At 43.1% G+C, this 20885-nt stretch overlaps 1 protein-coding gene across 1 annotated transcript in view; it reads right to left on the bottom strand.

Moving 5' to 3' along the window:
- LOC147112378 (uncharacterized) overlaps nt 1–20885 on the bottom strand; it is a 244816-nt gene that overhangs the window by 64086 nt on the left and 159845 nt on the right. Inside the window, exons 27-31 of the mRNA XM_085998167.1 lie at nt 9121–9174; nt 5703–5756; nt 4659–4709; nt 1934–1969; nt 869–895 (exon numbers count right to left, since the gene is read on the bottom strand). Coding sequence (XP_085854293.1) covers nt 869–895; nt 1934–1969; nt 4659–4709; nt 5703–5756; nt 9121–9174 — 222 coding nt within the window. The remainder of the gene's footprint in view (nt 1–868; nt 896–1933; nt 1970–4658; nt 4710–5702; nt 5757–9120; nt 9175–20885) is intronic.

Raw genomic sequence — 20885 nt, 5'->3', positions numbered from 1 at the left:
GCTGAAAATTCAGCCCAAGGTATCTACAGCAGACCTGAATTTGTAGCATGGCCCCACTCTCAGACCGGAGTGCACAATCTAGGTTGACACTCCAATGGTCTACTAAGGGATACATAGTTGGATATGTGTCCTTTGGATGAGAATTTAAACCATGTTGCTGTCTTACTGTTCAGGAGGAAGTTAAAGATCCAGTGGCACTATTTGGAGAAGAGCAGGGAGTTCTCTTAATATCTTGGCCAACATTCCTCCCTCAGTCAATGCTGCCACAGCATAGCTGCCGACTTTGCCATTCACTGTGCGCTAAAAGTAATTCAAAACTTCCTGGAAAAATAACGACGTGTTAACAACGCACGCTGTTATTAATGTGTAAATCAGCCAGCAAGTTCAGGGGATTAAGAGATACGCCGTGAGTTACAAATCTTCAGAACTTGCTGGTTGATTTACGCCGCTCCTCCATTTGCTTCACACAAATGTCATCTCACTCTTAGCCTCCCCATTATTTTTAAGAACATTAGTTGCTGCAGAGGGGTAGGGTTCCTAATTATTAGCCTAAGTACCCTTTTAACGATGTGGCAATTGTTAATGCAATGCCAATCAATCTCTCCAGCCCAGAAGGGAGCTGAAGGGTGCAGGAAAAAGTCTAACTAACGGCACGTGAGATGCCCCACTCCAGTAAGTTGATTTTTTAATTTGTTCTTGTGATGTGGCTAACACTGGCAAGGCCCATCCCTACGTGAAGCAGTTTAAGATGTTTTAACAACGCAACAAGGCGTTATACAAATGCTGACATTTTGTATGCTTATTTATTCAGATCCTGAAGCTGGTTCTTTGTCCGTTGCAACTTTTTGAATTGGATGTGCCTGCTTACCATTGAACCTGGATCGCCTTTTAACCCCTGCAAAAGGAAAGCACGAGTATGAGAAAGCTAAACACATTCACACGTATAAATTCTGTACGACTTTACATATACACCATTGCTTCATTAAAGGTCATTGCATCTGTCTTAAAAAAGGCATGCAGATAAAAGACCAGCCATATTTTCAAAATTCAAATTTATTCATGGAGATTATGAATTATTTATTTCTATAGATGTTACAGTGAGAACATCTGGGGATTCTATGAAACTAAATAATGACCTCAGAAAAGTTAGCTCAGAATTTCCTAGAAATATCACTGTAACAATGGAGCCAGAGCAGAGTTACGCCTTTTTTCCCGCCGAAATTCACGTGTAACTGAATTACGCTGGATTTACGCCAAAACACTGTTACACACGTACTTCCTTGATCATTTGCATTGCTCCCGAGTTACATCTACCGGGCCCCCCTCCCCCACTTAGATCATTAACATATCTCCTACCCCCAATGCAAAGGACCAGAGAATACGAGTTTCCTGCACTTAAGCCAGTAAACAGAAGTAAAATTTAGATCCAAAGTTTTAGGCACAGCAGGATCCAAAGTCACTAATTCTGCTTTTTTATAGCATTTTAAAAATATTTTATTCTTCTCACTGAGACCTGCATCTTTGAATGCTTTGTTATGGTACCAGAATCTGTAACATTAAAAAGAGAAAAGCTGCCATGATTTTCTTAGACCTGCTGTGCTTAATGTGATAAATGATGATTTTATGGCTTCAATCTTTAATTTTCATAATATCAGTAAGGTTAAGAAAGACTTAAAGAAGGTAGATGGTGTATGTTCCGCGGGTCCATATTGTTTATGCTGATTTCTGTTTGTTTTATGCCATTTTCTACGCATGCTGATGAGATTCCCAGGAAATTTTGGTGTAAGTTGCCGTCGGCAAGATTGGTGTAGAAACCGGCGTAAATTTCAGCGTAATTTCAGAATAAGTTGGATTCAGGAAATTCCAGCCAAAATCTCAAATTATTTTTATATCACAAAACATAAGAAACACTTAGTATGAATTGTTGACTCACTGGTGAACCTGGAGGACCGGGTGAACCTGGAACGTCCTGTAAGATATTCAGTGATTATAGCATTTGCAAAGCTTTGTTAGTTATTGTTGTGATTTTAGGCTTTAATAATATTCAGCATTACTGGTACATCTCCCATTCCATTCCTTGCAGGTCGAGGAGTGGAGGTCCAAGAATGAGGAGGAGTGTGTGACCGAGATAGTCTATAAATTGAGTGGCAGGATAGACCCATGAGAAGTGGCAGTGCAGGCAGCAATATTGTGGAGAGAGAAAGAAAGTTAACGTTTCAGGTCGATGATCTTTCGTCAGAACTCTGGCGAAAGTCATCGACCTGAAACATTAACTCCGTTTCTCTCTCCACAGCAGCTGCCTGACCTGCTGAGTATTTCCAGCATTTTCTGTTTTTATTTAAGGCCATATGATGAAATCTCCAGGAATACATGCAATCAAAGTTGGCAACACTAGATGTAGGGTGCTCAGGGTCACTAGCAAATGGAGATAGTGGGTCATTACAATAGTAAGGAATTGACAATGCTACCTCATGGACATCCACCACATCTACTCTTCCAAACTGGGGTTCACTTAGAAGTACATTAAGTAAACATCTAGGAACTGAGAGGAGAAAAGCTCAATTGAGGACAAATGGAACACCTTTAAAGGAGATGAGCATATTGAATGCACAGCAAGAACAAGTAAGCACAAACTAAGCAAACGTGACCCTAAATGGTTGAACAAGACAATATGAGGTGAAATAAGTAAGAAAAATAAACTCTACAAAGGTGGTATGTAGAATGGTGAGGGAAACCATTGAGAACACAGGAACCTTCAATGCAGTAAAAAAGAGCCCTAAGGGGTAAAGCAAGAACTAAAAATGAGCACAGATATAAAGCCAAACTGAACAATTAGAAAGCCATCCAATATTATAATAGCACAAGGATTTTCAAATAAGAATCGAGAGTCCTTAATGATCCAAATGGAGTGTAAACAGAGGATGAACTAAAAATACTTAACATGGTAAATGAGTACTTTCTACAAGCATTCACTAGAGAAGACACTAGTAGCATAGGAGGTTCTACAACCAAACTTAATACATTGACATTACTTTCAAGGCAGGCTGAATGGGCTCAGAAATCAATAAATCCCTAGGGATATGAGGTTAATAAATAAGTTAAAGAACAAAATCTATAAAGCACTGAATGAGTCAATGAACACAGGGGAGATCAACATATGAACATACAAAAATGACAGACAGACAAAGACCTACTGGCCCATCCAGCCTGTCACACACAGTAGTGATGCTTTATGCATCACAATACATACACTCCCCACCCCACCCCACCCAGAGCCAGGTAAACACCTGGGAGAGGCAACAAAAAGATAAAAACCCAGATCACACTGGATTGGATTGGATTGGATGCAAGCTAATGTGGTAACTATTTAAAAAAAGACAAATGCATCTGGTACCTAAAGATCCTTTAGTCTTGCATCTATAACTGGCAAAATAATTGCATTAATTGAGAAAAGTCTTGAGCATGACCTATCTAAAATGACCCAGTAAATGGCAGCCAACATGTTTCAGAAGGGGGATGAACTTCTGTGACTTTTATCAGAAAATGAACATTGGAGTCGTATGCCGAGATTTTCAAAGAGTTTTTGATGAAGTTTTGTATGAAATGCTGCTACAGAAGCATAAGGTAGTGGGTATCCTAGGTAAAAACTTGGAGCTGGATAAGTAATTGGCTGAAAAAGAGGGATCAGTGAGTATCAGTTAATGGAATGACGTAGGGCTCAAGAGATATGCTGAGTGGACTGCTGGAGAATCAGATCTCCAGAAGTGATCTAGATTCAGAAACCAATACAACCTGGTCAAACCTACAGATAATACTAAGCTAGGGGAGGGGTTGGGCAGCCCGGTCTAATGAAGCAGTTAAAACAACAACAAGAGGGCCTAGAGATAATTTACAAGTGAATAGAATGTCAGGTCAAAATGCAAATTGGTGCAAGATGCGACACACTGGAAGAAAAACTGTGAGCTAGACCTCCTCAATCGATGATGTGAATAACTATGAGAAAGGGTAACTATGGGGGTTACGATGGACTCAACAGTTAAAATGGCTCGTCATTGTGGAGCAGCAATCAACAGAACAAACAGAATGCTCAATATTTTGCAAAACTAACTGGGTATGAATCTGAGATTGACTTGCCAAAGTCGTTTAGTGTTCTGGCCAAGTTGCACCATCCAGTTCTGATCACCAAGATACAAAGGAAAGCCCTAAGCCCTGGGAGCAGAGCAGAGAGGGGTCGGACTGAGGACTGAGTTATGAGGTAAGAAGGCAAATGAAAAGAGACCTTATAAGAAAGTTAGTGGATAGAAAGGTTTATCACCACTTCAAGGTAAACCATCATTGCAGGTTCAAACTGGTGAAAGGCAACTTCAGGATTGATGTCAGAAGCACTTCCTCATCAAAGAGTGATAAGTACCTGGACTGGTCACTGAAGATAAAGTTAGATTCCGATTGGGGGAACGATGGGCTTCCATGGAGGGATGAGCTATAATGCACCAAATAGCCTTCCTCATTTGTACTTAACATTGCGATAATATGGTCCCCAAACATATTTGTATGTAAAAGTATCATTTATAAAACTAATATTCATTAAGGTTAACATAGCTCAAATCTGTAGATAGATACAAATAAACATTTGTGTAAAGATATCTAAATAATCTTACCTGTTTCTTATATATGCTGCTCATTCCATTTCCTTCATAGGTAGCAGTGTTCTGTAAAGCAGTGGATTATAATATCAGACTGAATTCTGTGAGTTCTGGAAAGTATTAAAACCTACTACTTACGTTAACATGGCAACTTAGTCCTTCACCATCTAGTTCCCACTGGAAGTGGATTGTTACATATTGTGCGAATAGCAAAGGTGAACACCTTTTGGACTAGCACTTTTTACTGAGGTAGGATTACATATTTTGTGACTGATAATTTTGGACAACACACCAGACTAAAACAATAAACAAAGAAAAGCACACGACAAACTGATTGACAGACATTCATTTTATTAATTAAAAAAAGGCAGCTGCTGATTGGTTTGTAAGTTCGACATGGTGGTAGGAAGTGAAACATGCCCACAATGGACAAGAAGTGAGTCCACTTCATCATTTTACTCAGGGAATACTCAAAATAATATAACAATCAACAGGAAAACAGAAATAAAGGAGTATCAACCCTGAAAATCCACAGAGGGGATTCTTCCTTTCTATTGCCATAACTCTGGTGGGAGACTGGTGAAACCCATAGAGAAACAGTGTAAATTGGCGTTTACACCGTTACTGTGGGAATTCGGCCAGAGGTACGGCTTTGAGAAACCCCCATGGAATTTCAGGGTCATAATTGTTTGATTTTTTTTTTAAGAAGGGTAAAACTTGGAAACGATTGGGTAATCTAGAGAGATCAGCAATCTAGAAAATTGCGGTTATCAGGAATCTAAATTATGAGGAAAGGCTAAGGATGTAATGGACTTGTGGAATAAGTTTCCAGGGAAGGTCAGAGAAGTAAGAAGCACAAATGGGCTCAAGAGGCAACTGGAGAAAGAAAGAATTAAAGGATATGGTGAGAGGGCAGATAGTTGAGGTTCAAAACAATCCATAATCAATTTGGACCAATATGGCCTTTTCCTGGTCCTATAAGGTCTTACATATGACATTGTCTTCAAGTAAAGATAATATTCCTGAATCTAAAAACATATCTGGCCATTGGTAACTCACCGGAGGTCCAGGTGGTCCAGGTGGTCCTGGGTTTCCCGCTGTCCCTTCATTGCCCTGTGATGTACAATCAATGCTTAATTTTAAGGATAGATTCTTGTTCACATGCAAAGCAAATGAAATTAATCAAAACCATAGACTAAATTATTGAAGCGGTATTCTGTGAATAGAGTTGCTGCCCTTTATATCATTGGCGTGTAGAATCTCCAATTAGCAAAGTTCACGTGCAATTGGATTACTCTTTCAGAGGGCTGGCCCAGGCACGATGGGCAGAATGGCCTCCTTCTGTGCTGCATGAGTCTATGATTCTACGAAATTATTAGCTTGCATGTGCTACATTCTTGTGTGGACCATTTTTACGCAGTGATAACCCATGAAACATTGTTTAAAAACAATGGACAAGGGAATGTAGTCTGAGTGTTTCATTTTTTGATGTTTAAATAAATTTTGACTTTGTTTTAAATTTGGAAATGTGATCCTTGGTTTAGGCATCTTTATTCTAGTAACATATAGCTAATAATCCAGAATATAATTTTTCAGAAAAACACCCTTTTCCTATCACAAGACAACACCCTGTATTTCCCAGTCAGCTTATAGTCCGTTGACAAAAGGAAACTTTAATCTCCTCACAATAGGTATATTATCCAATCTGCATCACTGGTGGTAACCCATTTAAAATAGATGGGTTAATGCTGATTGTAAAATAACGCTGATTGGAATTCCCCGGATGAAACACTGAGCCATACACGCATTGGGCAGTGGCAGAGTAACAGGTATAGGGGCTGAATTTCAGCATTCTGATCGTCCACCATAATATTGGGAGAAGATCGGTGGTAAACGGTGTAAATGGTCTTTACGCTGTTTCTCTTGGGTTTCCATGGATCTTCCGCCAAAGTTACGGCAGATAATCAGGAGAATCCTTGCGGATATTCAACCCCGTAAAGTCCAATGACAAATAGAACTGTGAAGGTGTAACAGAGGATTGAGGATATATATACTACTTGCATTTGAGCCTAGCTGTTTGCATCTTCATAGAGGCTTGGAACACAGCTCCAACCATCTGTCTTTCTCAGCTCGTGCGGAGCATAAACACCAGCACAGACCAGTTGGGCTGAATGGCCTGTTTCTGTGCTGTAGATTCTATGTAATTATATGTAATGTTAGGTTTATCCTTATACTGGCTGGTGCAGTGGGTTAGCACATTTTCCTTTCACTTTTGAGACTTGAGTCAAATCCTGTCCAGATGGATGGGATGATAGTCTCTCTGATGGATCTAAGGTTGCAGTCACACTACACTGTAGTATCAATCTGAAGTGGTTTTAATTTCCACTGCTGTTATGACCTGAATCCAGACTCATTGCCTGAACTAACACTGTAGCAAAGCAGAGCAAAACGCTCTGGAGAAGTGACTCTTACTTCACTTCAGAATCAGCTCGGGCCTTGATTTGCACTACATAAGTTTAGCGTCAGTGCAAACCACTTCACACTGCTGTTAAGCTTGTAGTGTGAATGCACCATAAGGGTACAATTATACTGCCATGTTCACACTGATGCAAAACAGTTTTAGGTGCACATTGGTGAAAAGCAGCGGGATATATCAGGATATCCTGAGGATATCTCTGGAGTTAGGCAGCACTGCATGGGAGCCTTACAACCTTTTCAATGTTTTTAATGTTAGGGCAAAGTGTATTTGGCCTGTGCTCTCCAAATGTTAAGAATAGGAGCTCCACATGTGTCCAAGCCAAGCATGTGCTCCTTTCTGGTTGACGGTCAGTCCGACCTATCACGATGTGCATCTGGCAGTACAACTTGGGCCTGCCAACTGAGCATCACATTTCACAAATACCAGTCTGAGACCAGGAGCAGCAGAATCATGGCAGCCCTTGGATCTAAAGGGACTAGATAATGTAGAGCATGACAAGCTGGCAAGCACAGTAGAACTAGAGGACATGGCTTGCGTTTGAAGGGGGTAAAATTCAAAATTATTCTGTGAAAGCATTATTTCAGTGAGCGAGTGGTAAATGTATGGAACAGACTTCGTAAGGAGATGATGGAAGCAGAAATACTGATTCATTCAAATGCAAATTGGATTTCTTTCCGAAAATAATATTTGGAGATACAGTAAATGAGTAACTTGCGACATGACATATAGTAAGTGTGGCATGCTTGGAAGGAACAGGTGACTTCGGAACTATGGTTCCCCAAGTCTTCCATCATTGGCAGGTTTCCTCGCCTCATCAGCCAACAATTCTACTTTTGTTGTATCAGGTGACTAGCAGGATGGTAGAAGGCAAACTAGAAGGACCTTGATCTTTTATCGTCTAGCAATTCCTATGTTCCGAAATGAAATGATCTTAAGCCTGTTTCTAGTCAGCACAAGTCACAGCTCAGCAAGCCGAGTGTAATGTATCCAAGTTCGCTGACGATACAAAGCTAGGTGGGAAAGTAAGCTATGAGGAGGACACAAAGTCTGCAAAGGGATATGGACAAGTTAAGTGAGTGGGCAAGAAGGTGGCAGATGGAATATAATGTGGGGAAATGTGAGGTTATTCACTTTGGCAGGAAGAATAGAAAAACAGAATATGTTTTAAATGGTGAGAAACGATTAAATGTTGGTGTTCAGAGGGATTTAGGTGTCCTTGTACAGGAAACACAAAGTTAACATGCAGGTACAGCAAACAATTAGGAAGGCAAATGGTATGTTGGCCTTTATTGCAAGGGGGTTGGAGTACAAGAGTAAGGAAGTCTAGCAATTGTACAGGGCTTTGTTGAGACCACACCTGGAGTACTGTGCACAGTTCTGGTCTCTGTACCTTAGAAAGGACATACCTGCCTTAGAGGGATGCAACAAAGGTTCACTAGATTGATTCCTGGGATGAGAGGGTTGTCCTATGAGGAGAGATTGAGTAGATTGGGCCTATACTCTCTGGAGTTTAGAAGAATGAGAGGTGATCTCATTGAAACATATAAGATTCTGAGGGGGATTGACAGAGACAAGAATGATTGAGGGTATGATAAATAAAAGTAAAATTGGTGCACGAGCAAAATGTAGTTTTGAGGCTGGGAATATTTGATTGCAAAAATGAAAGCATGTTTTAGCACAGTGATCCTTTATCTTATTGTACGTAACATTGAACTCTTTGAAGAAAACAAATTCTATGGTCTGTAAAAGCAAGTTTGCAAAAGTAGTGCCAAGGTCTGTTGGAGTGTGAAGTAGATTTTTGTCCCATGTTCTATGAACTTGACTTTAGGAATCCAACCCATTTCACTGATGACTGTAACAATCATTGGAGAAGATCATCTCAGCATCCTCCTCAACAACCCTCCACTCTGAAACTTGTTGGACTCAGTGTGGAGTTTAGCAATCTCTAGGCAGTAAATTTTGGATTTCACTAAAAGAGCAACATTTATTTCTCAATACCTTTTCTCCCTTGAGTCCTACTGGCCCTGTATGTCCTGATCTTCCTTTTGAACCCTATAAAAAAATGGGGGAAAAAATACACTTTAGTTCAGTTGATTTCAGATTCCCAGCATTCCAGCATTTTCTTTTCTCTCTACATTTGATTTACCATCACTTCTCTTCCCTGAAGAATTTCTGTTCATTTCTTTGCCTTCTCTCATAAAATGTCACCAACAAATGTTACTTCAATAACTAACTTCTTGCATTGTTACAGCATTTTTCATGCAACTCTATGGCAACTAATGTCCCAAAGTATTTTCATAGGGGAGGGTAGGCAGTGGGGGTACCCAGCAAAAAGTGAGAGAAGATCGAGGATGTGTCCTATTGTTGAGACAGCAGTAACATTCAGCACATGTTGGGAGTGGCAGAGATTGATAGAACACATCTTGCCAGATGCCTCTCAAGTGCCTCAGATTTGATGGACAGCTATGCATTATCAGGAACAATCTTGCTTTGGTACTTGCCCATACCTTGCTACTGAATGTTTCACAGTGGCCCCATGAACCAATTCAGTGCATTCAAGCCCAGAGTTCTTAAGAAAGTTGTATATGTTGTTGTGTGTATACGTGTGTACATGCATCTGCGTGTATGCATCTGTGTGTACTTGTGTTTGCACATAGCTGTGTGTATATGTGTATTTACATCTACAGTTGATCTGCAGGTGTTATTTGTTTAATCGTGCCAGCAAGATTTAGAATAAAGAATTTGGAGTGAATTCCCACTGGGTTTAAGGCTAAAAGTGGAAAAGGAAAGAAGAATGGTAAAGATAGAGAGACTCCCCTCGGCCAGCTTTTCCTCAGAAGATAACCAAACATACTGCATCTACAGCCCGCAATTTGCAGATAGAACCGAAGATCTTTATTCTTCCTTAATTTAGATTCTCGGTGAAGAGCCAAGGTGCTGGACACCCCCAAGGTTGAAAGAGTAGGACAGGAGGCACCAGCGGCGGAGCATAAACCAGCGGGGGAAACAGCGGCGACCTGATTGGAGACACCAGCGGTGGAGCATAAAACAGCGGGGGAAACAGCGCCGACCTGATTGGCGACACCAGCGGTGGAGCATAAAACAGCGGAGGAAACAGCGCCGACCTGATTGGAGACACCAGCGGCGTAGCATAAAACAGCGGGGGAAACAGCGCTGACCTGATTGGCGACACCAGCGGCGGAGCATAAACCAGCGAGGGAAACAGCGCTGACCTGATTGGCGACACCAGCGGCGGAGCATAAACCAGCGAGGGAAACAGCGCTGACCTGATTGGCGACACCAGCGGTGGAGCATAAAACAGCGGGGAAAACAGCGCCAACCTGATTGGAGACACCAGCTGCGGCTGAACTGTCGACGATTTCCCAAAAAAAACGAAAAGTGACGTCACAGGATAGCAGGTAGGTGATTGGTTGGTGAGTATTCAGGGATTTTTTTTCTCTAACCTAGGACCGTGGTTTAAGTTAAGTGTGGGAAACTATAACGTACTGTATTAAATTTATAGCTTAACTAGTTAAACTATTTAATATAACTATAAATAATCATTGAATAAAGATTTTAACTAATTAAATAAATAAAATAAGGCTAGGCTAAGATATGGCAGGGCAGGTAATGTGTCTGGACTGCAGTATGTGGGAGTTTGTGGACAGCGAGACTGTCCTGAGCGAACACGTCTGCAGGAGATGTCTCCGTCTCGAATCTCTCCGGCTCAGAGTCATTGAGCTGGAGTACGTGTTGGAGACACTCTGACACATAAGGGAGGGGGAGGAATTTCTGGACAGTTTTATCCAGAATACAATCACACCCCAGAGGAAAGCACAGGTTCAGGAATGGGAGGGTGTGACTGTTAGGGAGCCAGGTAGCAGGGATTTACGAGAGGTTGAGAAGGAGGTCCCGCAGACACTGGTCTTGTCCAACAGGTACGATGTACTCGCTACCTGTGAGGACAAGGAGAAAGACTGCAGGGAGGACAGCCACAATGGAGACCAAGGCACCGTGGCTCAGAAGGCTGTCGAAGGGGGTGAAGAGCAGAATAGAAATGTGGTAGTAATAGGGGAATCTATAATTAGGGGGATAGATAGTGTCCTCTGCAGCCAAGAATGAGAATCCCGAAGGGTGTGTTGCCTACCCAGTGCCAGGGTAAGGGATATCTCACGGCGGCTGGAGAGGAACTTGGAAAGGGGGTAAATCCAGTTGTCGTGGTCCATGTTGGAACAAATGACATAGGTAGGAACAGCGAGGAGGTCCTGCTGAAAGAGTTTCAGGAGTTAGGTTCTAAATTAAAAAGCAGGACCTGGAGGGTAATAATCTCTGGAATATTGCCCGATCCACGTGTAAATTGGCATAGAAGCAGACAGATCAGGAAAATTAACATGTGGCTAAAGGGCTGGTGTGGGAAAGAGGGGTTCCTTTTCACAGAACACTGGCAGCAGTTCAGGGACAGGAAGGAGCTGAACTGATGGGACGGGCTCCAGCTGAACCGGGATGGGACCCGTATCCCAGCGGAAAGGGTAAATAGGGAGGTGGCAAAGGCTTTAAACTAGTAAGAAGGGGGGAGGGATCTACAAGAAATGTAAGCAGCCTAAATATAAACAAAACAGGAAAAGTGAGCATAGGAAAGAATAAAGTAAGGGAGCACATTGATGGTAAGGGAGCGTTGAGAGTTATAGAACAGGGGGGAAAAATTTGGTTGGTTTGCGCCTCCCATTAGCGCCTAAAGAGGGCGCTAATGGGGCGCAAAGCAACTAGCGCCCGTGCACGGCGATGTTTTCGCTGCTCACGAAATTGACCAGACATTTTGCAGCGGCACTAAACACTACTGCCACGATGTCCTGCGCCCGCAGATTGTGACGTTAGTCGAGCGTGCAATGCCCCGGTAGCGCCCTGGACCGGATATTGAGTGGCGTCCCCTGTCTTACCACCTGCCACTAGCAACGACAGGTTGAGGGGAGCGTTTTGCCGTCGGGAAGGGGCTGCGGGAGCGCTATTTAAAGGCGACCACTTCCTGCCTTTTTTGTCGGCGAAATTTTTGCACCACGCATTCTGAGTGAGAGGGAGAGACTGCAGGAGATATTCAAAGCTGTGTTGAGGAGTTTTGGGTGCTGAGCAGCACTTTGCAGATTCTTTCTGATTTGATTTGTTCCAGTCCTACTCAGGTCCCCTCCCTCACCTCTTTTTCCGATACATTGATGACTGTATCGGTGCCGTTTCCTGCTCTCGCCCTGAACTAGACAATTTCATTCACTTTGCCTCCAATGTCCACCCTTCCCTCACCTTCACATGGTCCATCTCTGACTCTTCCTTTCCCTTCCTCAACTTCTCCGTCTCCATCTCTGGGGATAGGTTATTGACCAACATTCACTACAAGCCCACTGACTCCCACAGCTACCTGGACTACACTTCCTCCCACCCTGCCTCCTGTAAGGACTCTATTCCATTCTCCCAGTTTCTCCGTCTCCGCCGCATCTGCTCTGACGATGCCACCTTCCACACCAGTGCTTCCGACATGTCTTCTTTTTTCCTCAACCGAGGATTCCCCTCTACCGTGGTTGACACGGCCCTCGACCATGTCCGTTCTATCTCCCGCATTTCTGCCCTCACCCCTGCCCCTCCCTCCCGGAACCACGATAGGGTTCCCCTTGTCCTCACCTTTCACCCCACCAGCCTCGACATTTAACCGATCATCCTCCGCCATTTCCGCCACCTCCAAAGTGATCCCACCACCAAATGCATCTTCCCCTCCCCTCCCCTTTCAGCATTCCGTAGGGACCGCTCCCTCCGAGACACCCTAGTCCACTCCTCTATCACCCCCAGCACCCCTTCCCCTTTGCCTGGCACCTTCCCGTGCAAGCACAGGAGATGTAACACCTGCCCTTATACCTCCCCCCTTCCCACTGTCCAGGGCCCCATGCACCCCTTCCAGGTGAAACAGCAATTTACTTGTACTTCTTGCAATCTAGTATACTGTATTCGCTGCTCACGATGTGGTCTCCTCTACATTGGGGAGACCAAATGCAGATTGGGTGACTGCTTTGTGGAACACCTCCGTTCAGTCCGTAAGGGTGACCCTGAGCTGCCGGTCGCCTGTCATTTTAATTCACCGCCCCATTCCCACTCAGACCTCACCGTTCTCGGCCTCTTGCATTGTTCCACGGAAGCTCACCGTAAACTCGAGGAACAGCACCTCATCTTCCGATAAGGCACTTTACAGCCTTCCAGACTCAATATCGAGTTCAACAATTTCAGATCATAACCTCGGCCCCTATTACATTTTTACTTATATTTTTTATCCACACCTTTGTTTTGGCCTTTCCCCCCCCCCCCCTTTCTTTTTTATTTCTCGCTCCCACATGGCAGCTGTCTCCCATTCTGCCAGCGCATTTCACACCTAATCTAGACCCGTCTTTTGTCTCCACTATTCCTATCACCATCTCGTCTCATTTTGAATACCTGTTAATGTCTCTTCTTCTGTTTTGTTTTCTCCCAGCCTGGCCTCTTAATCTATTTCATTTCCTGTGCTTCTTTAGTCTTGACAAAGGGTTTTCACCCAAAATGTTGACTCTATTTTCTCTCCACGGATGTTGCCTGGCCTGCTGAGTTTTTCCAGCATTTTCTGTTGTTCTTTCTGATTTGATCTTCCTTTCATCGATTTAGAAGAGACTATGGGGGCTGCACTCTGAGCTCTTTCCCTGGGTCTCGCCATTGTTCTTGCCAACTGATTAAATGTACAGGTCTCTCGAGGCCGAGATTCAAGGCTGCAATGAACAGGGTGTGGATGGAGAGCAAGATCGACCCTCCCCTTTAAGACCTGGCCGGCGCAAGTATGTCTCTGTTCCATTGCTGACTGGCATCACATGAGCTTCGCCAGCGCTCTGAGTTAGCGCCTCGCTCCTCAGCCTTTGCGCCTTAAGACAGGTGTGTAGCACCTGATTTAGTGCTCCAATCACCTCCAGGGGCGTTAAAAGCTAGGTTTGCAGTCGGAGCCGATAATTAGCGCCAGGCACTAAGCTTTGTGCCCGGCCGATAGTCGCGCCCCAAATGGGACAATACTGAATTTCTCCCCCCAGGATTCTAAAAAGATGGTTAAACATAAAGTCAGAGGAAGTCCTATTAAAAATTAGTTAAACTCTCTGTACAGCAATGCACAATGAGTCCATAATAAAACAGGGGAGCTGGAGGCAATTATGCATTGGGAGAAACCAGACAAAGTAGGGATTACTGAGACATGGTTACAGAAAAATCAGGACTGGGAATTAAACATTGCAGGGTATAACATATTTAGAAAAGATAGAGAGGGGAAAAGGGGAGGTGGAGTAGCTAAACTTATTAGGAATAACATAATGGCAGTAGAAAAAAGGGACATCAATATTAGCAAGACAAAAATAGAATCCATATGGATAGAGATAAAAGATAATAAAGGATCAATCGCACTAATAGCCGTAGTCTACGGATCACCTAATAGTGGAAGGGAGGTGGAGGAAGAAATATGCAGAAAAATTAGAGAAATGAGTAAAAAACATAGAATAATAATCATGGGGGATTTCAACTACCCCGATATTAATTGGACAGAAGAGGTAGGTAAAGGGGATAAGGGAATGGAGTTCCTACAATGTCTACAGGACTCCTTTCTAACCCAATATATAAAAAGCCCAACAAGGGAGGATTTGCTATTGCATCTAATTATGGGGAATGAGCCAGAGCAGATAAGAGAAGTAAAAGTAGGTGAACATCTAGGCAATAGTGACCATAATATAATACACTTTAAGATGATAATAGAGAAGGACATAAGTATGACAAAAACCAGGTTAATAGATTGGAGAAAAGTTGATTTTGAGGGTCTGGGAATAGAACTTGGGAAGATAAAATGGGCAACAATATTGGCAAACAACGATGTAGAATGACAATGGGAAACATTTAAAATGGAAATATATTCCACTAAACGGAAAGAACAAACTAAATACTAATGAGACTCCATGGATGAATAAAGATATAAGGGAACAGTTGACGGCAAAGAAAGAGGCATACATTAAGTACATTGAGTATAAAAGTAGGGAAGTCTTGCTACAACTGTACAGGGCACTGGTGAGACCACATCTGAAGTACTGTGTACAGTTTTGGTCTCCTTAATTAAGGAGCAATATACTTGCCTTGGAGGCAGTTCAGAGAAGGTTCACTAGATTGATTCCTCAGATGAAGGGGTTGTCTTATGAAGAAAGGTTGAGAAGGTTGGGCCTATACTCATTGGAATTTAGAAGAATGAGAGGTGATCTTATTGAAACATATAAGATTCTGGGGGAGCTTGACAGGGTAGATGCAGGGAGGATGTTTCCCCTCATGGGGGAATCTAGAACTAGGGGGCATAGTTTCAGAATAAGGGGTCGCCCATTTAAAACTGAGATGAGGAGGAATTTCTTCTCTCAGAGGGTCGTGAATCTTTGGAATTCTCTACCCCAGAGAGCTGTGGAGGCTGAGTCATTGAATATATTCAAGGCGGAGATAGACAGATATTTGAGCTACAGGGGAATCAAAGGTAATGGGGATTGGGCGGGAAAGTGGAGTTGAGGCCAAGATCAGATCAGCCATGATCTTATTGAATGGCACTTCAGGCTCGAGGGGCCGAATGGCCAACTGCTGCTCCTATTTCTTATGTTCTTATGTCTTATGTTTTTATGTTCTTACATAGACAGGAGAGGAGTGCATGATAGAAACATAGAAGATAGGAGCAGGAGTAGGCCATTCGGCCCTTCGAGCCTGCTCCGCCATTCAACGAGATCATGGCTGATCATCCAAACCCGAGCACCCGGTCCCTACACCGACAGCCATCCCACCCAAGCCCTATCCCCGTAACCCCACGTATTTAATCCCCCCTAACACTAAGGGCCAATTTTTATCATGGCCAATCAACCTAACCCGCACATCTTTGGACTGTGGGAGGAAACCGGAGCACCCGAAGGAAACCCACGCAAACACGGGGAGAATGTGCAAACTCCACACAGACAGTCACCCGAGGCCGGATTTGAACCCGGGTCCCTGGCGCTGTGAGGCAACAGTGCTAACCACCAGAGAATACGAAGGGGTTAGGTGAGAAGTCAAAAAAAAATTAGGAAGGCAAAGAGGAACTATGAAATTAAATTATCAAGGAACATAAAACAAAATAGTTAAATGTTTACAGGCACATCAATAAAAAAAGGAAGGTTGGGATGGGAATATGGCTATTAAGGGGCAGACAGGACAATACCACAGGTAATGATAGGGAGATGGCAGAAATATTAAATAATTCGCTTCGGTATTTACCAGGGAGATAGAACAGGTGGACATGACATTGGATGATATGAGTGCATTTAAAATAAAAAAGGGACTATATTAAATAAACTAATCAAACTCAAAGAGGATAAAACCCTGGTCCGGATGGATTGCATCCACGCATTTTAAAAGAATCTAGGGAAGAGATAGCAGAGGCATTACGACACATATTTAATAATTAGTTAGAAAAAGGTGTAGTGCCAGAGGACTGGTGGAGAGCTAACATAATATCTATATTTAAGAATGGGAATAGATAATGTCTAGGGAATTATAGACCAGTCAGCTTAACATCGGTGGTAGGACAAATAATGGAATTCCCACTAAAGGAGAGAATAGAAGAACATCTAGTAACGAAAAGTATAATAATGAATTGTCACCACGGATTTCAAAAGGGAAAGTCTTGCTTGACCAACCTTATTGAATTTTTTGAAGAGGTAACAGAGAGAGTAGACAATGGTAATGCAGTAGATGTAATTTATCTAGATTTTCAAAAGGCCTTCGATAAGGTACCCCATAATAGACTGATGAATAAGGTCAGAGAATGCGGAGTCAGGGGACAAGTAGCAGAATGGATTGCTAGCTGGCTTCAAGACAGAAAGCAGAGGGTGGGAGTAAAGGGTAGCTATTCACAGTGGCAGAAGGTGGGTAGTGGTGTTCCACAAGGATCAGTGCTGGGACCACTGCTGTTCACAATTTATATTAACGATTTAGACTTTGGAATCAAAAACACAATTTCTAAATTTGCAGATGATACCAAATTGGGGAGGATAGTCAATACTGAGGAGGACTGCAACAAATTACAGGAGGACATTAATAAACTTGCAGGATGGGCAAATAATTGGCAAATGAAGTTCAACACAGATAAATGTGAGGTATTACATTGTGGTAGGAAGAATAGGGAGGTCACTTATCACTTGGAGGGTGCAAGTCTAGGTGAGGTAGAAGAACAAAGGGATCTTGGAGTACGAATACACAAATCACTAAAAGTTGCATCACAGGTTAGCAAGATCATAAAAAAAGCAAACCAAGCACAAGGGTTTATTTCTAGAAGGATAGAATTGAAAAGTAGGGAAGTTATGCTAAACCTGTATCGAACCTTGGTTAGACCACACTTAGAGTTCTGCGTACAGTTCTGGTTACCATATTGGCCCAGAAATTCGAGTCGGGGGCTTGCCGCGCGTGTAAGCCCCCGATCTGCACTTACCCGACGCGCCGGCCGTTGAGCTTCAGGGACGCCTGGAATTGCTGTTTTAAAATGTTGACTCCCGGGCAGCGTCTGACGTCACGCCGCCCAGGAGTGCAGCCAGCGCGAAGCCTGTAGCGCGCTGTGCAACTGAGACACGCCCCATGAGGTCTCAGTTTAATAGGACACGCCCCCAATGTTTCTCACAAGCTGCTAAGCATTTTTACATGCAAAGCAGCATTTTAAATAGGTTTTTGGTATTTTTATGAAGCTTTTGGTAACTTTTATAAACTTTTAAAAACGTTTACATTATTTTGAAGAATCTGAAGTAGTTTTAAACAGAATTAAAGCAATTTAAAGACTTTTAAAAGCCCTAAAAGAATTTTTAAAATTCCATTTATTTATTTAGCAATGTCGTCATCATACGTGTCTTCACACTGTTCCCTTTGGGGAACTGTATGAAGTGGTGGAAGGATGTATGGCCGTGATTAACGCTCATTCCATGACCGTAACCATCTTTGAACCAGCCATTAGGGTGGTTAGTCCTATGGCGGGAGGGTTTTACGGGCTCCCACAAGCTATACGAGGAGGGGGGGCCACCCACACCCACGGACGCAAATATCCCACTGGATGTCAACCCAGAATTTAGAGCCGGAGCTCCGACTCCACTTGCCGGGACTGTCTGGAGCGGGGTTCGAAACCCTACCCCGTCTGGCCCAGCGGCGGGGATCCTACCGCTACGCCAAAGGCCCAATCCGATTAGCAACGTGAAATGGCTGGAATGAGCACAATTCATGGCATTAAAAGAACTCACAATTGAACTGATGATGACCTCAGCAATCTCCTCAACGAGGTGGAGGCGCAGCGCCTGCTCATCATTGGTAATGAGAAGTCAAAGGCGCCGCAAAAAGGACAGATGATAGCTTGGTCTTTCAAGTGGCAGCATAGGGCTCCAGTCACGGGGAGGGAAAAGGCGCAGGAAACGTATGGGTGTCACCTTTTTCACGGAGTGGGCCTTTTGCGTAGCGGTAAGCATCCCCGCCGCTGGGCCAGAAGGAGTAGGGTTTCGAACCCCGCTCCAGACAGTCCCGGCAAGTGGAGTCGGAGCTCCAACTATAAATTCTGGGTGGACATCCAGCGGGATACTTGCGTCCGCAGGTGTGGGTGCCCCCCCCCCTCAGATGGGTTGTGGGAGCCCGTAAAACCCTCACGCCATTGGACTAACCACCCTAATGGCTGGTATGAAGATGGTTATGGTCACGGAAGGAGTGTTAACGTGGCCAGAAATCCTTCCACCACTTCATACAGTTCCCGAAAGGGAACAGTGTGAGGATACGTACGACGATGACCTCTTGTGCAATGCACCTCCTTGGACCCTCAGTCGCAGATGCGAGGGGGCAAATCGTGCAATTGTTAAATTTTTCATTTTATTGACATGTAAAATGTTGGCCCAGTAATTCCCTTCCAAACGCGCGAGTACGGTCGGGGTACTTACGCGTCTGGCCGGAGGAAATGCCGGTTTTCAGCATGCACAGCGCATGCGGGGAAAACCAGCATTTCCTGTCCTCTGAACGAAGGGGTTCAGAGGCAGAACGCGTGCGACTGTACAGGCAGCGCGTGCGCAGTAAAATTCGCCGCTTTCATTCATGCTTTCAGTGAGGTCAAGTCCTTACAACTTACACATGAAAAAAGCATGAGTACAGTTGCTCCAGAGGCTGCGGAGGAAGATATTTCTCATCGTGGAGCTTCTTAAAGGCAATATTTTTGTTTGGGAAAGGCAGGAAAGTTATTTTAAGAAATGCTGAGGTAAGTTTTAAAGTTTATTTTCGTTTTTTAAAACGGATTTTCAGTACTGTAGGTAGAAGGATCAATTGTGGCTATGTGAATTGAATTTGCTGTGTTTATTAAATGTGAAAATGACTCCAACATTTTTAAGAAAGAAACTTTTCATCAGTAATATATTCTTTTAAGTAATTATGTATGTATGTCTGTATATATTCCTTTGCGTGTATGTATATATTCCTTTACTTATGTGTATGAATGTATGTATTTAATTATGACTTTCAGAGAAAGTAACTTATTGGAAAATCATAATTAAAAACATACATTCATACACATAAGTAAAGGAATATAAAACATACATACATATACGTAAAGGAATATATGCGGACATACATACATAATTACTTATTACTGATGAAAAGTTTCTTTCTTAAAAGTGTTGGAAATGTTACATTACTCATTTTAGAACACTCATTCTCACATTCAATTCACACAGCCACAATTGCTCCTTCTACCTACCGTACTGAAAACCCGTTTAAAAAAAAAAAAATTAAACTTTAAAACTAACCTCAGCATTTCTTAAAATAATTTTCCTCCCTTTCCCAAACAAAAATATTGCCTTTCAGAAGCTCCACGATAAAATATATCTTCCTCCGCAGCCTTGGAGCAACTTTACACATGCTTTTTTCAAGTGTAACTTGTAAGGACTTACCCTCACTGAATCCATGAATGAAATCGACGAAGTTCACTGTGCACGCGCTGCCTGTGCAGTCACACGCGCTGTGCCTATGAACCCCTTCGTTCCGAGGACTGGAAATGCCGGCGTTCCCCGCATGCGCTGTGCATGCTGAACGCCGGCATTTCCAACGGCCAGATGCGTGAGTACCCAGACCGTACTCACGCATTTGGACACGCATTTCTGGCCCATTATAAAAAGGATATAGGTGGAGAGGGTGCAGAGAAGATTTACAAGGATAATACCAGAAATGCCAGGGTATACATATCAGGAAAGTTGAACAGGCTGGGTCTCTTTTCTCTTGAAAAAAGAAGGCTGAGGGGTGACCTAATAGAGGTCTTTAAAATTATGAGAGGTTTTGATAGAGTGGATACAGAGAGAATGTTTCCACTTGTGGGGAAGAGCATAACTAGAGGCCATCAATATAAGATAGTCACCAAGAAATCCAATAGGGAATTCAGGAGAAACTTCTTTACCCAAAGAATGGTGAGAATGTGGAACTCGCTACCACAGGGAGTGGGTGAAGCAAATAGTATAGATGCATTTAAGGGGTGGCTGGACAAGCATATGAGGGATAAGGGATTAGAGGGTTATGCTAATAGATTTAGATGAGGAAAGACGGGAGGAGGCTCAAGTGCATCATAAACACCGGCATGGACTGGTTGGGCCGAATGGCCTTTTTTCTGTGCGGTATATCCTATGTAATCCTATGTAACTCAGGAGAAAGTAATTGCTGTATTA

This window comes from Somniosus microcephalus, chromosome 9 (genome assembly GCF_052327205.1).
Source record: "Somniosus microcephalus isolate GS21.2 chromosome 9, FLI_Smic_1.0, whole genome shotgun sequence".
In the NCBI taxonomy this organism is placed as follows: Eukaryota; Metazoa; Chordata; class Chondrichthyes; order Squaliformes; family Somniosidae; genus Somniosus; species Somniosus microcephalus.
Note: the sequence above shows the minus strand (reverse complement) of the source record. Positions and strands in the feature narration are given on the sequence as shown.